Source organism: Mobula birostris, chromosome 1 (assembly GCF_030028105.1).
Source record: "Mobula birostris isolate sMobBir1 chromosome 1, sMobBir1.hap1, whole genome shotgun sequence".
NCBI classification, from domain to species: Eukaryota; Metazoa; Chordata; class Chondrichthyes; order Myliobatiformes; family Myliobatidae; genus Mobula; species Mobula birostris.
Genome location: NC_092370.1, coordinates 11939804 through 11955922, shown reverse-complemented (window position 1 = coordinate 11955922; position 16119 = coordinate 11939804). Strand labels below are relative to the sequence as shown.

Genomic DNA, 16119 nt, shown 5'->3' with positions numbered 1-16119 from the left:
ATCAGGCCTTACACGCTCCGGCATTTCCTGTATCATAGACATGTATTTATCAGGCACTTCTCCAATTGCATGTCATATTTTGAGTGTTTAAGGATTGGAGTCTTTGGAGGATGCATTTATGATTATATTTTCAGTGTAAACTGACTTCACTAATCAATCAACTTGAAGTCCCTGGAAATGACGTCAAATTCCTGTCATTAACCTAGTTCACCTTTCTTTCAACTTGAACTGTTACTTCATTTTAATTTTACGTCTAAGTGCTTATTTGTGAGCAACTCTCAGCCACTGGTCTATATTGTTACTGACTGCTCATGATGCTGATGGTGTTTAGGGCAGCAATGATGGTCTTCCATCTCTGGTGGTATTCAGTGCTTTCTTCATTGTGTCAGTAGCTCGGTTTTCACTACTGTCAGTCTTGCAAGTTCTGCGTGGAGACTCAGGAATACCATCGCACTCAGATGTAGAAGGATCCTTCATTGCAGTTTCCGTAACAGTTGTGTTTTACAGTCAGGGTTGTTAGCCCTGAGCTGACCCCCGAACCTGGATGATCGTTAGACCACTCTTAGTCTGGCCTCTACCATTCGCCCTGTTGGGCATGGGTGACTCTACCAAGAGCCAAAGCAATAAAGCCCTGTCTCCAGTCATCGTATCTCTCTGGCTAATTGAGGCACGCAAGCCTCCACGACAAGGTTGTGGTCCTCTTGGAGGTTATTTTATTAAGACCTCCTTAATTGTGTCTTACACCTGTGACTTTTAAAAAATATTATGCTAAAAGATCAATTTTTTAAAAATATCACTGATATCCCTGAGCAGATTGTTCTGCATAGTGATTATCCAGTTTAAACTTGATTTCTTCCCACATCAAGTGGACCACATCAACGCACACTTAAAACTGAATAAGATGTGAATGAATTGCTGCTTCATCTGGAAGGGAGGTTTACTCAGTCTCTAAATGTGACCCAGAGAATCCCAATTCCCTACCTGGCTCCCACTTCACACATAAATACTTTCAACTAATAAAGTTGTATCAAATTCCATTGAAACTCAAGGAACAACCTGGCTTCTAGACTCAACTGAATTTATTTAGCCATTACAGTTCTGCATTTCACATTTCAATATTTGCTGTTCTTGTAATCTATCTTATTTTCGTCCAATCTTCACCTTGTTCTTACTAGTTTTCACCACTTTCTCTCATCTGGCTGTATATACCACCAGTTGTATCATTCGATCCCTTTTATCGCTCACTTTTTCAAAGGCCTCTTCATAGATGCTGCTTGACATGCTGAGTATTTCCAGCATTTCTTTTTTACTTTAGGTTTCTAGTACAGCGTCATAGAGAAGTACAGCACAGAAACAAGCCCCTTAGGCCTATCTAGTCAGTGCCGAAACCATTTAAGCTGCCTGCTCCCATTGACCTACACTGGGACCATAGCCCTCCATATCCCTACCATCCATGTACCTATCCAAGCTTCCCTTAAGTTTTGAAATCAAGCTTGCATGACCCACTTGTGCTTGGCAGGTCATTCCATACCCACATGACCTGTTGAATGAAGAAGTTTTCTATCATGTTCCCCTTAAACTTGTCACCTTTCACCTTTAATGCATTACTTCTGGTTGTAGTCCCACCCAACCTCAGTGGAAAATGCCTGCTTGCATTGACCCAAACTATCCTGTACTTCGGTGACCAAAACTGCACACAATACTGCAGTTCGGCCTCACCAACATATTATACAACTTCAACATAACATTCTTTCTTCTGTACTCAGTACATTGATTTATGAAGGCCATTGTGCCAAAAGCTTTCTTTATGACACCACTTTCAACTAATTCCGGACCTGTATTCCCAGATTCCTTTGTTCTACTACACTCCTCACTGTTCAGTTTGTGTGAGCTACCGTGGTTGGTCCTACTGAAGTGCAGAACCTCACAGTTATATGCATTAAATTCTGCCTGCCATTTTTCAGCCCATTTTTCCAGCTGATGCAGATCCCTCTGCAAGTCATGATAGCCTTCCTCACTGTCCACTATACCCCCAATCTTGGTGTAGTATCTACCTCTGAACCCAGTTAGTCCACCTCACTGTTTTCTACTCTATTTCCTTGCACTTTTTAAAAAAATCCTTGCATATTAACCAAGTTTCTTCTGAAAGCTCATGGATGGTACAGTAGTGTAGTCGTTTTGAAGTGCTGCCGATCACTAGCAGTGTTAAACTCTCATCGCTTTCCATAAGGAGTTCTCCCCATGACAGTTTGGGGTTTTTTTTATAAAATAAGCCAAAGTCAGCATGATCTCCCCTCATAGAGATCTTGCCTAACAAATCTGTTAGAGTTCTTCAAGGAAGTAACAAGCAGGGTGGACAAAGGAGATGCTGTGGATGTCATTTGCTTGGATTTTCAGAAGGCATTTGATAAGGTCCCACACATGAGGCTGCTTAACAAGGTAAAATCCTATGGTGTTATAGGGAAGACAGTGGCCTGGATAGAGGAATGACTGACAGCTAGGAGGCAGCAAGTGGGAATACAAGGGGCCTTTTCTGGTTGGCTACCAGTGAGTAGTGGTGTTCCTCAGGGGTCAGTATTGGCACTGCTACTTTTCACATTGTTTGTCAGTGGTTTGGATAATGAAATTGATGGTTTTGGGGCAAAGTTTGTGGATGATACGAAAATAGGTGGAGGGGTGGTAATGCTGAGGAAGCAATGCATTTGCAGCAGGACTTAGACAAACTGGAAGAATGGGCAAAAAAATGGCAGATGGAATAGTGTGTTGGGAAATGTATGATAATGCATGTTGGTAAAAAGAACAATAGTGCAGACTATTAACTAAATGGGGAGAAGGTTCAAACATCAGATGTGCAGAGGGACTTGAGATTCCTCATGCAAGATTCCCAGAAGGTTAATAGAAACAGAAAACCAACAGCACAATACAGGCCCTTTGGCCCACAATGCTGTGCCGAACATGTCCTTACTTTAGAAATTACCTAGGGTTACTCATAGCCCTCTGTTTTCCTAAGCTCCATGTACCTATCCAGGAGACTCTTAAAAGACCCTATCGTATCCGCTTCCACCAACGTCGCCAGTTACCTCTCATCCTCCGCTCCAAGGAGAAAAGGCCAAGTTCATCAACCTGTTCTCATAAGGCATGCTCCCCAATCCAGGCAACATCCTTGTACGTATGTTGTGCATGCTTTGACCAGAACTGAGCACAGTACTCCAAGTGGGGTCTGACCAGGGTCCTATATAGCTGCAACATTACCTGTCAGCTCCGAAACTCAATCCCACAGTTGATGAAGGCCAGTACACCGTATGCCTTCTTAACCACTGAGTCAAGCAGCATAGCAGCTTTGAGTGTCCAATCAATTCCGGTCCCACGATCCCTCTGATCCTCCACGCTGCCGAGAGTCTTACCATTAATACTATATTCTGCCATCATATTTGACCTACCAAAATGAACCACCTCACACTTATCTGGGTTGAGCTCCATTTGCTACTTCTCAGCCCAGTTTTGCATCCTATTGATGTCCCGCTATAACCTCTGACAGCCTTCCACACTTTCTACAACACCCCCAACCTTTATGTCATCAGCAACTTTACTAACCCATCCCTCCAGTTCCTCATCCAGGTCATTTATAAAAGTCATGAAGCGAAGGGGTCCCAGAGCAGATCCCTGAGGCACACCATTGGTCACCGACCTCTGTACAGAATATGACCCATCTTCAATCACTCTTTGTCTTCTGTGGACAAGCCAGTTCTGAATCCACAAAGCAATGTCCCCTTGGATCCCATGCCCCCTTACTTGCATGGGGTACCTTATCAAATGCCTTGCTGAAACCCATATTTACTGCTCTACCTTCATCAACATATTTAGTCACATCCTGAAAAAATTCAATCAGGCTTGTAAGGCATGACCTGCCTTTGACAAAGCCATGCTGACTACTCCTAATCATATTATGCCTCTCCAAATGTTCATAAATCCTGCCTCTCAGGATCTTTTCCATCAACTTACCAACCACTGAAGTAAGACTCAGTGGTCTATAATTTCCTAGGCTTTCTCTATTCCGTTTCCTGAATAAGAGAACAACATCTGCAATCCTCCAATCCTCTGGAACCTCTCCCGTCCCCATTGATGATGCAAAGATCATCGCCAAAGGCTCAGCAGTCTCTTTCCTAGCCTCCTAAAGTAGCCTGGGGTACATCTTGTCCAGTCCTGGTGACTTATCCGACTTGATGCTTTTCAAAAGCTCCAGCACATCCTCTTTCTTAATGTCTATATGCTCAAGCTTTTCATTCCGCTGTAAGTCATCCCTACAATTGCCAAGATCCTTTTCCGTAGTGAATACTGAAGCAAAGTAGTCATTAAGTACCTTTGCTATCTTCTCGGGTTCCATTCACACTTTTCCACTGTCACACTTGATTGGTCCTATTGTCTCATGTCTTATCCTCTTGCTCTTGTAGAATGCCTTGGGGTTTTCCTTAACCCTGTCTGCCAAGGCCTTCTCATGGCCCCTTCTGGCTCTCCTAATTTCATTCATAAACTCCTTCCTGCTAGTCTTATAATCTTCTAGATCTCTATCATTACCTAGTTTTTTGAACCTTTCACCACGACGACCCTGTTATTATTACACTTTTCCAGAATACGTCTCCCTATCTGCTCCTCAATGTCCCCGTTACAATTGGGTAGTCTATAAAAAAACACCCGGTAGAGTTATTGACCCCCTTCCTGCTCCTAACTTCCACCCACAGAGACTCAGTAGACAATCTCTCCACGACCACCTACTTTTTTGCAGCCATGACAATATCTCTGATCAGCCGTGCCACACCTCCACCTCTTTTGCCTCCCTCCCTGTCCTTTCTGAAACATGTAAGGTCTGGCACTCTTAAGTAACCATTCCTACCCCTGAACCATCCAGTAATGGCCACATCATCACAGCTCCCAAGTACTGATCCATGCTCTAAGCTCATTCACTTTCTTCATAATATTCCTTGCATTAAAATAGACATGTCTCAAACCATCGGTCTGAGTGCATCCCTTCTCTGTCTCCTGCTTATACTCCCTCTTGCACTGCCTACAAGCTTTCTCTATTTGTGAGCCAACCGCCCCTTCCACTGTCTCTTCAGTTCGGTTCCAACCCCCCCAACTTTGGTCCCCCTTGGATTCAAGTACATCCTGACCTAATTTACAGGTTGAATCTGTGGTAAAGAAGGTAAATGCAATGTTGGCGTTTATTTCAAGGGTAGTAGAATATAAGAGGAAGGAGATAATGCTGAGGCTTTACAAGACACTAGTCAGGCAGCACTTTGGAAAGAATGTGCTGTCATTGGAGAAAGTCCAGAGGAGGTTGACGAGAATGATTCAGGGATCGAAGGGGTTAACATATGAGGAGCATTTGGCAGAATTTGGCCTGTCGCAACTGGAATTTGGAAGAATGCATGGGGATAAGGTGGATGTGGGGAGGATGTTTCCTATGGTGGGAGGTAACCGGAACTTGAGGGTACAGCCTCAAAATTTAGGGACGACCGTTTAGAGCACAGGTAAGGAGGATTTTTTTGAGCCAGAGTAGTGGAATGCTCTGCCACAGACTGTGGTGGAGGCCATGTCCATAGGTAGATTTAAAATGGAAGTTGATAGTTTCCTGATTGGTCAGAGCATCCAAGAATATGGCGAGAAAGCAGATATTTTGGGTTTTTGGGATTCTGGATGGAATGGTGGAGCAGACTCAATGGGCCGAATGGTCTAATTCTGTTCTTCTGTCTTATAGTCTTATTATGAGTTTACAAAGTAATTATTCCTTTCGCTGGAACGCTGACTCAATTATGTCTGGTACTAATATTGAAATCAGAATTCACTCTCCTTTCAGAATAGATCTTTTAGTGAGAATTGCTTCAAAACATGGGATAATTTGTCATGTTTTATAGAAGTCACTTTAATTCCAAATTGAGTTTAGTACCCTGCAGATTATTTAACTTAATAGTAAAAATATTAATACTCTAACGATGTTGTATGGTAAAAATGACCTTCCTTTTGGCTTTTGTAGGTACATCAAAAGATGGAGCGCTGGATGAAGATGATTTCACAAGGGCATTTAATGATGTGCCTACTGTGCAGGTAACTGTATGAATTATTATGGTTGGATTTTTGATAATTAAAAAAACATATACCTGGTAACCTTTGGGGTTATGATTTTTTTTTTTGCAAAATTTATTGCGTGTGTGCATATGCAAAAAGTAAATGTATTTTATTAGCTAGCTCTATGAATTATTATGGTTGGATTTTTGAAAATTAAAAAATATATACCTGGTAACCTTTGGGAATATGATTTTTTTTTGCAAAATTTATTGCATGTGTGCATATGCAAAAAGTAAATGTATTTTATTAGGACATAGAGAGGATTTGGAGTGAGGATTTCTCCTCTCATCCCCATTGAGTTCCAGTGTGCAGGATCACTGGAATGCCAGTCTAAATAAATATCTTTCATCTTTAGAAGTCGAATTAACTACAGTGGTGATCACCATTATGTGCCGTGTCGTGTGACATGGGTGATCATGGTCTTTCCATGACCATGATTGTTCTTGGCAAGTTCATCTACAGAAGTGGTTTGCCATTGCCCTCTTCTGGACAGTATCTTTACAAGACTGGTGACCCGAGCCATTCGTCAATACTCTTTGGAGATTTTCTGCTTGTCGTCAGTGGTCACGTAACCAATTGCTCCATGACTTCACGTGACTGTGTGTGGGGGGTGGGGGGTGGCGGGGTTGCTATGCAGGTGTTATACTTTGCCTATGGATAACCTGCCTTATACCTCCTTTGGTAGAGATGTACCTCCACCTCACCACCCTCTACGACAGTAAAACACTGTAAATGCAATTACTATATTAAAACACATAAATCGCTTATAAAAATCTTACATATAATGTACTTTCTAATCAACCACTAAGGGTGTCTTTTATAAGAGTGGTGTAGTACCAACAACCTGTCACTCAATGTCAATTAGACCAAGGAACTGATTGTTAACTTCAGGAGAGGGAAGCCAGAAGTCCATGAGCATCTCATCGGAGGATCAGAGGTAGAGAGGATCAGTAACTATAATTTCCTGGCTGTCACTATCTCTGAGGACTTGTCCTGGACCCATATAAATATAGTTGTGAAGAAAGCATGACAGCACCTCTACTTCCTCAGGAGTCTGCGGAGATTCAGCACGTAATCAAAAACCTTGGCAAACTTCCATAGATGTGTAGTGGAAAATGTATTGACTAGCTGCGTAACAGCCTGGTACAAGAACACCAATGCCTTTGAATGGAAAATCCTATGAAAGTTAGTGGATTCGGCCCAGTACATCATGGTTAAAACCTTCCCAACCATTGAGCACGTCTACATGAAACATTGCTGTAGAAAAATAGCAGTCATCATTAAAGATCCTCACCTCCCCAGGCCATGCTCTTTTTTTTCTGCCATCAGGTAGAAGGTATAAGTGCCTCAGGACTTGCACCACCAGGTTAAAGGACAGTTACTACCCCTCAGCCTTCAGGCTCTTGAACAAAAGAGGATAACCAGACTCATTTAAGGACTTTTTAAAATCTTATTATTTCATGTTCTTTATTTATTGCTATTTATTTATATCTGCATTTACAGTTTGTTGGTCATTGATCTTGTTTACAGTTACTGTTCTATAGATTTGCTAAGTATGTCTGCAGAAAAAGAATCTCAGAGTTGGATGTTGTGGCATGTATGTACTTGGATAATAAATTTTACTTTGAACTGGAGCTCGATTGTCCTGGAGGAAACCCAAGAACCAGTGCCTACATATGCTTAGAATAAGGCCATCAGTGAGTTTGAAGGATGGAGGGAGTTAGAGCTCAGTGTGGTGACCACTTTACAGAACACTTAGATTCAGTCCCCAGGGATGATCTTGAGCTAACACTGTCTGCAACTTTATTTTTCCATCCCACTCTTCCTCACCTTAATGGTATCCTGCACTATCATTGCAGAAGCCCAATGCAAACTTGGGGAACTCCACCTCGTCTTAAGGTGGTCACAAAAGCACAACTAAGAGAGCTGTATCTCACAGACTGAGTTGAAAGCTGTTGTCTCACAGCTCCGTTGATCCAGGTTCAATTCCAACATGTGGTACAACATGGCCTGTGATAAGTTTGCACATCTCTCCCACTCCCCCTCCCTCTCGTGATCGTGGGGTTTCAACCAGTTGTCCGAGTTCCCTTCCACGTCTCAAACACATGCAGACCCGTCAGTGCAAGTGGTAGAATCTGAGGTGATCTGGTAGGAGAATATAATAAGTGTTAGATTAGTGTAAATGTGTGCTTGGTTATGCGACAGTGGATCAAAGACCCTGATTATGTATGATATCCCTCTAGATCTCTGGGCATGGTTTCCATCTTACTATGGCATCTGTCCACTTCCTTTCCAGTCCTGATGAAGGGACTCAGCCCGAAGCTTGATTGTTTATTCCTCTGCATTGATGCTGTCTGACCTGCTGAGTTCCTCCAACAATTTGTCCACCCTTGTTGAGGGAAACCACAGTTCAACAAGGAAGACAAATTTCAGAGGCACTTGTATAGAAAGCCTCTTCATTCTATTCATTTTATTAGTGATACAGTACAGTGTAGGCCCTTTGGGCCTTTTGAGCTACGACACCCAGCAACCCCACAGCCCGATTAACCGTAACCTAATCGTGGGACAATTAATCAGCCTGGTAGGTCTTTGGACTGTGGGAGGAAAGTGAAGCAGTTGGAGAAACCCCGTGCATCCCACAGGAAGGACGTACAGAGAAAGGCACCAGAATTAAACGCTGAGCTCCAAAATGCCCTGAGCTGTAATAGTGTCGTGCTAGCGTGAATGATCAAAGCAAGTATGACAGCATCATCTGAATGGAGAGAATAGAATGGCATCCTTTCAGAACTCAGGATGGAAGGAAGGATATTTTGAGATATTTGAAAGAGTCTGTATGCTTCTCATGGATACTTTTGAATAATGTATCTCCCTTTCTTTTGTTTAGCATATGGATAAGGGTAGTTAATATATTCTTTGACATGAAGTTAATAGTTATCAATGCTAAATATGTTCATTGGTCATTTTACTGGTTTGTAGTGCTGGATAGAGGTGCCACTGTAGTGTAGCAGTTAGCGTGACACTATTACAGCTTGGGGCATTCCAGAGTTCAGAATTAAATTCTGGTGCCATTCTGTAAGGAGTCTTTGTATGTCCTCCCCACGGAATGCGTGGGTTTTCACCGGGTCTTTCAGATACCTCACACAGTCCAAAGATGTACTGGGAAGGTTAGTTGATCATTGTAAATTATCTTATGATTAGGTTAGGGTTAATTGGGTTAGTTGGGGTTGTTGGGGTGGCATGGCTCTGTATTGCTAACAATAAATAGAGAGCATCCTGACAGTGTTTGAGTCCTGTGAATGTATTCTGGCCAAGCCTGTGACACAAGGCAGCACAGTGCACTGCTGATAGTGTTCCTTCCTCAGCTTCAGTAACATGGGCTCAATCCTGACCTCTGCTGCTGTCTCTGTAGAGTTTGCAAGTTCTCTTTATGACCATGTGCTTCATCTGGGTGTTCTGCTTTCCTCAAATCCCAAAATTGTGTTGGTTTTGAAGTAAATTACCTGTACTGTGGTGGTGAGTGGTTGATGTTGAGGTTAGCTGGTGGGAAATCAGGAAAATTAAAATGATTTATGTTCAGAATAGTGTATGATCGTACAGATTTGGTGGGACAAAATACCTGTTTCTATGCCATGACTGTATGCTCCAAAGAATTGGGACAAGCCTTAGTAGGAATAGAATGAGGTGGAGGATAAATGTGTGGCTGAGGGATTGGAGCAGGGAGCAGGGGGCAGGGATTCAGATTTCTGGATCATTGGGACCTCATTTGGGGCAGGTGTGACCTGTACGAAAAGGACGGGTTGCGCTTGAATCCCAAGGGGACCAATATCCTGGCGGGGAGGTTTGCTAAGGCTTTTAAGGAGAGTTTAAACTAGAATTGCTGGGGAGTGGGAAATGAACTGAAGAGACGGAGGAAGAGGCGACTGGCTCACAAATAGAGAAAGCTTGTAGACAGTGTGAGAGGGAGGATAGGCAGGTGATACAGAAGGGACGTGCTCAGACCAATGGTTTGAGATGTGTCTATTTTAATGCAAGGAGTATCATGAACGAAGCGGATGAACTCAACGCGTGGATCAGTACTTGGAACTATGGTGTTGTGGCCATTACAGAGACTTGGATGGGTCAGGGGCAGGAATGGTTACTTTGAGTGCCAGGCTTTAGATGTTTCAGAAAGGTCAGGGAGGGAGGCAGAAGAGGTGGGGTCATGGCACTTTTGATCAGAGATAGTGTCACGGCTGCAGAAAAGGAGAAAGTCATGAAGGGATTGTCTGTGGAGTCTCTGTGGGTGGAAGTTAGGAACAGAAAGGGGTCAATAACTCTACTGGGTGTTTATTATAAACCTCCCAATAGTAACAGGGACATCGAGGAGCAGATAAGGAAACAGATTCTGCAAAGATGCAATAATAACAGAAGTGTCATGGTGGGAGATGTTAATTTCCCAAATATTGATTGGCATCTCCCTAGAGCAAGGGGTTTAGATGGGGTGGAGTTTGTTAGGTGTGTTCAGAAAGGTTTCTTGACACAATATGTATATAAGCCTACAAGAAGAGAGGCTGTACTTGATCTGGTATTGGGAAGTGAACCTGGTCAGGTGTCAGTTCTCTCAGTGGGAGAGCATTTTGGAGATAGTGGTCACAATTCTATCTCCTTTACCATAGCATTGGAGAGGGATAGGAACAGACAAGTTAGGAAAGCATGTAATTGGAGTAAGGGGAAATATGAAGTTATCAGGCAGGAACTTGGAAGCATAAATTGGGAACAGATGTTCTCAGAGAAATGTACGGCAGAAATGTGCGTAGGATGAGAGGTGGCCTGACAGAGGTGTATAAGATGATGAGAGGCATTGATCATGTGGATAGTCAGAGGCTTTTTCCCAGGACTGAAATGGCTATCATGAGAGGGCACAGTTTTAAGATGCTTGGAAGCAGGTACAGAGGAGATATCAGGGGTAAGTTTTTTACCCAGAGAGTGCTGAGTGCGTGGAATGGGCTGCCGACAACGGTGGTGGTGGCAGATACGATAGGATCTTTTAAGAGAGTCCTGGATAGGTACATAGAGCTTAGAAAAATAGAGGGCTTTGGGTAACCATAGGTAATTTCTAAGGTAAGTTCATGTTTGGTACAGCTTTGTGGGCTGAAGGGCCTGTATTGTGCTGTAGGTTTTCTATGTTTCTATGAGTATAAAGATTCCCCACCATTTATAACAGTGCTAACACTGATTTTACATGCTAGTTTTGGACTCTCAGTATGAGTTGTCTTTGTTTTGAACTTGCTCTAAGCATTTGGGATTCTGTCCAAGTTTTAGCAAGACAGCATATTGCACAGCTAGTAGAGTTCCTGCCTTTCAATTCCAGTAACATGGGCTCAATACTGACCTCTCCTGTTGTCTATGTGGTGTTTGCACTTGCTTTTCATAAATTCTAACTTCTTTGAAAGCCTTTTGAAAATCAGGGAAATACAAGTAGGTCAATAATCTGAATGATCTCTGATCTGTTCAAAATTATGTACTAATTTTGAAATGTTGATTAATTTTCCTCCCCAGCCTCACAATTTTTCTGTCTAATGATACTGTATTTATGATAGTAAGGTTTCTGTTCTTGCTGAAGTGATCGCTTGGGTTTCAGATTTTCTCCAATCGAGAACTTGAGGAAACATTGAACAAAATCCGAGAGATACTGTCTGATGATAAGCACGACTGGGATCAGCGAGCCAATGCGGTAAGTTGTGACTGTGGTTGTGGAGGGCGTTGACACTTTTTTCTCCAACACATAGGCCAAAATGAAATTTGGAGCTTCCTTCTAACAGGATATATAATGAATTTTGTGATCGTATCCTGTTGCAATAGTCCAGTTTATTTGTGAGATTACTTTTGATTCAGTGTCGATCAATCAGACCTCGGCATGAAATTAGAAAGTGGGTGGTGTAGTGAGGGTTTGTTTTATAGATATGCTGGTCCAGCTCAAGCCAACGATTGGTTCTTCGAGATTTCATTAGTTCACTCCAAAGCGAGAGCAGAAGTTCAATGGAATTATCTAGTCTGCCCTTTTAGGTACATACACAGAAAAGATTTTTTGTAAAATAGATGCATTAACACCTTGATTGAGTTATTGTTACTTAATGATGTACAGCCTTGGGTATCCTCAAGTGGGTCAGCAATATCTTGTAACTGCATTATCTCATCAGGTAAATGTATCTGAAGAAAAAAAAATTGTACTTGCAAAATGTTTGCAAAATATTGTTTTGACCAAATCCCAGCTCAGTGGAGGGAAGAAGTTGAAGCAGAGCTAGCAGGTGATAGATTAAAAAAAAGATTAACTTCATTTGTCACACATCAAAACATCAAAGCATACAGCGAGTGTGCTGTTTGTGTCAATGACCGATGCAGTCCGAGGATGTGCTGGGGCAACCCTCCAGTGTTGCTGTGCTTCTTTTGCCGACATAGGATGCTCACAATTTACAGTTCTAAACCATACATCTTTGGAATGCTGAAGGAAACCGACACAGTCACGGGGAAAATGTACAAACTCCTTTCAGACAATGCTGAAATAGTAAACAACAGGAATTCTGCAGATGCTGGAAATTCAAGCAACACACATAAAAGTTGCTGGTGAACGCAGCAGGCCAGGCAGCATCTGTAGGAAGAGGTGAGGTCGACGTTTCAGGCCGAGACCCTTCGTCAGGACTGGCGAAGGGTCTCGGCCTGAAACGTCGACCGCACCTCTTCCTAGAGATGCTGCCTGGCCTGCTGCGTTCACCAGCAACTTTTATGTGTGATGCTGAAATAGTGCCGCTCTACCGTGGTGGATCCAGGTGAGGGGAGCAGTTGTTTGATAAGTAGAAGATGGGAGAGTGGGAATAGAGTCAGAGCTGGGAGGTGATGGGTGGAAGTGACTACGTCTCTGTCAACTGTTCAGCTTGGCTAATTAGCCCCAAACCCACTAAATCATTAGAGAAATCCCAGCCAGCAAATGATTGAAGACACTTTTCTTTTTCCTTTTAGCTCAAGAAGATTCGATCACTACTAATTGCTGGAGCTGCAGAATATGACTGCTTTTTCCAACATTTAAGATTATTAGAAGGAGCTTTCAAATTATCAGCGAGAGATCTCCGGTCACAGGTTGTCAGGGAAGCTTGTATTACAGTAGCGTAAGTATCGTTGGACACATGTTCAATGTACTCTGAAGTATCTCTTAAATTTTTACAGTAGGTATGAGAAACTGAAGTGTTATGTATTGGATATCAGCTTCCCTTTTTATTTATTTACTTATTGAGATGCAATGTACAATAGACCCTTCTGGCCCTTCAAGTCACGTTGCCCAGCAAATCCCCGAATTAACCCTAATCTAATCATGGGACAATTTACAATGACCAATTACCCTCCCAACTAGTACATCTTTGAACTGTGGAAGAAAAATGGAACACTCAGAGAAAACCCATGCAGTCGTGGAGAGAACGTACAGTCTCCCTACAGGCAGCAGCAGGAAATGAACCATTTTCCATCACCCCAAAGAGAAAAGCCCAGCTTGCTCAACATTTCCTCACAAGATACGCTCTCTCATCCAGGCAGCAACATGGTATATATCCTCAGCATCCTCTCTAAAGCAGCCACATGCTTCCTAAATGAGGGGATCAGCTGATTTTGTTTTAACTCTGATGCCTTGATTACACTTAACAGTCAATGCCTGAATGTTATCTTCCACTTTGGCACACTGACTCTTTCATTGCCTGAGGATGTTGACCTGGGGAAATTCCCACTGCGACTTCTTGGCCTGGTCCTCATTAAGCTAACTGATCTTCTTTCAAGTAAAGACAGAAGGTATTGGAAACACCGAGCAAGTCGAGCAGCAATTGTGGAAGGCAAAACGGTTAGTGATTCAGGCCTGGGGCCAAATGAAGAGTCTCCGTTAACTCTCTCTCTCTTTCCAAAGATGCTGCCTGATTTTATTCAGTGTTTCAGTATTTTCTATTTTTGTTTAATATTTCCAGCATTTGCAGTGTATTGATCTTGTCTGCACTGATTCAGGAGAGTTTTCCCCTTCATTCCTGTTGATTATGTTGGAACAACCGATCGACAGATGACACAATAGCCACAACCGTCCTTACACATCTGGAGAGGAAGGATGCTTATGTGAGAATGCTGTTCTTGGACTACAGTTCAGCATTCAACACCATAATTCCCTGCAGGCTCTACAAGAAGCTCAGAGACCTCAGCCTTCACCCTGCCTTGTGTAGCTGGATCCTGGACTTCCTGTCAGGTTGCCGGCAGATGATAAGAGTGGGCCCCCTCACCTGTGCCCCTCTGATGCTCAACACAGGTGCCCCTCAGGGCTGTGTACTAAGCCCCCTCCTTTAGTCTCTGTAGACCCATGACTGTGTCGCCACCCACAGCTCCAATCTGCTGATTAAATTTGCTGACAATACTACACTGATTGGCCTAATCTCAAATAATAACGAGGCAGCCTACAAAGTCATCACCCTGACACAGTTGGGTCGAGAAAACAACCTCTCCCTCAATGTCGCAAAAACAAAGGAGCTGGTTGTGGACTACAGGAGGAAAGGAGACAGGCTGGCACCTATTGATATCAATGGATGGGGTTGAGAGAGTGAACAGCTTTAAGTTCCTCGATATAAACATCACTGAGGATCTCACATGGTCTGTACGTGCCGGATGTCTGGTGAAAAAAGCACAACAGTGCCTCTTTCACCTCAGACAGTTGAAGAAGTTTGGTATGAACCCCCAAATCCCAAGAACTTTCTATAGGGGCACAGTTGAGAGCATCCTAACTAGCTGCATCACTGCCTGGTATGGGAACTGTACTTCCCTCAATCACAGGACTCTGCAGAGAGTGGTGCAGACAGCTCAGCGCACCTGTAGATGTGAATTTCCCATGGTTCAGTACATTTACAGAGCAGGTGTGTAAATGTGCCCGAAGGATCATTGGGGACCCGAGTCACCCCAACCACAAACTGTTCCAGCTACTACCACCCGGGAAACAGGACTGCGGCATAAAAGCCAGGACCAACAGGCTCTGGGACAGCTGCTTCCACCAGGCCATCAGGCTGCTTAATTCATGCTGATGCAACTGTATTTCTATGTTGACCATCCTGTTGTACATACTATTTATTATGAATTACCTTAAATTGTACATTGCACAATTAGATGAAGATGTAACATGAATATTTTTACTCATGTATATGAAAGATGAAGGCAATGAAGTCAATTCAATCCAATCTTGATATCTTTTAGTTAGGTGTTTCCTTGATTACATTTCCTTATCTTCTCAAATTCTGCTCATTTGCTGTTCAAAGATGCCAAATAATCGTGGCAAACTTATAATGAGCAGGTTAGTGATGTATAAGCGTTACAGAATACACTCTTAAAGACTCTTGATCACTTGGGAGATTAGTGAAAGTACACTTATGAAGTAGTATTTGGCTTGAGAGAACTTATTCTACTTTTTGACGACAGTAAAATGTAGGCAGAATTCAGGAAAATGACTAAGTTGTAGTAAACCCAAAATAGTTACTTAAGAGGCATAAATATGTCTGAAGCACTCGAGCTTGTGGTTATAGTCTTTACTATATTGGCTGAATACCAGCTTCTCCGATCGTGGGGACATGAGGATCCAGAATGGACCTAGGGCTGAAAGGTTTAACATATGAGGAGCATTTGATAGCTTTAGGCCTATACTCGCTGGGCAAATGAGTGGGGATCTCATTGAAACCTATTTAATATTGAGAGGCCTAAACAGAATGGATATGGGAGGATATTTCATGTTGTGGAGTAGCTAAGGACCAGAAGGCACAATCTCAGAATAGAGGAACATCCATTTAGAACAGCAATGAGGAGGAATTTCCTTAGCCAGAGGATAGTGAATCTCTAGAATTCATTGCCATAGATAGCTATGGAGGGCAAGTCATTGTATATATTCAAAGAAGTGTATGTTCTTGATTAGAGGGTGTCAAAGGTTACAGGGAGAAGGCAGGAGAATGTGGTTGA

At 42.8% G+C, this 16119-nt stretch overlaps 1 protein-coding gene across 7 annotated transcripts in view; it reads left to right on the top strand.

Annotated features, from left to right (window-relative positions):
- The window catches only part of clasp2 (cytoplasmic linker associated protein 2), a 358715-nt gene that overhangs the window by 170086 nt on the left and 172510 nt on the right, over positions 1–16119 (top strand). For all 7 annotated transcript variants that reach the window (XM_072252438.1, XM_072252433.1, XM_072252430.1 and 4 more), the window contains 3 exons: positions 6032–6102; positions 11744–11836; positions 13120–13265. In XM_072252438.1, coding sequence (XP_072108539.1) covers positions 6032–6102; positions 11744–11836; positions 13120–13265 — 310 coding nt within the window. The remainder of the gene's footprint in view (positions 1–6031; positions 6103–11743; positions 11837–13119; positions 13266–16119) is intronic.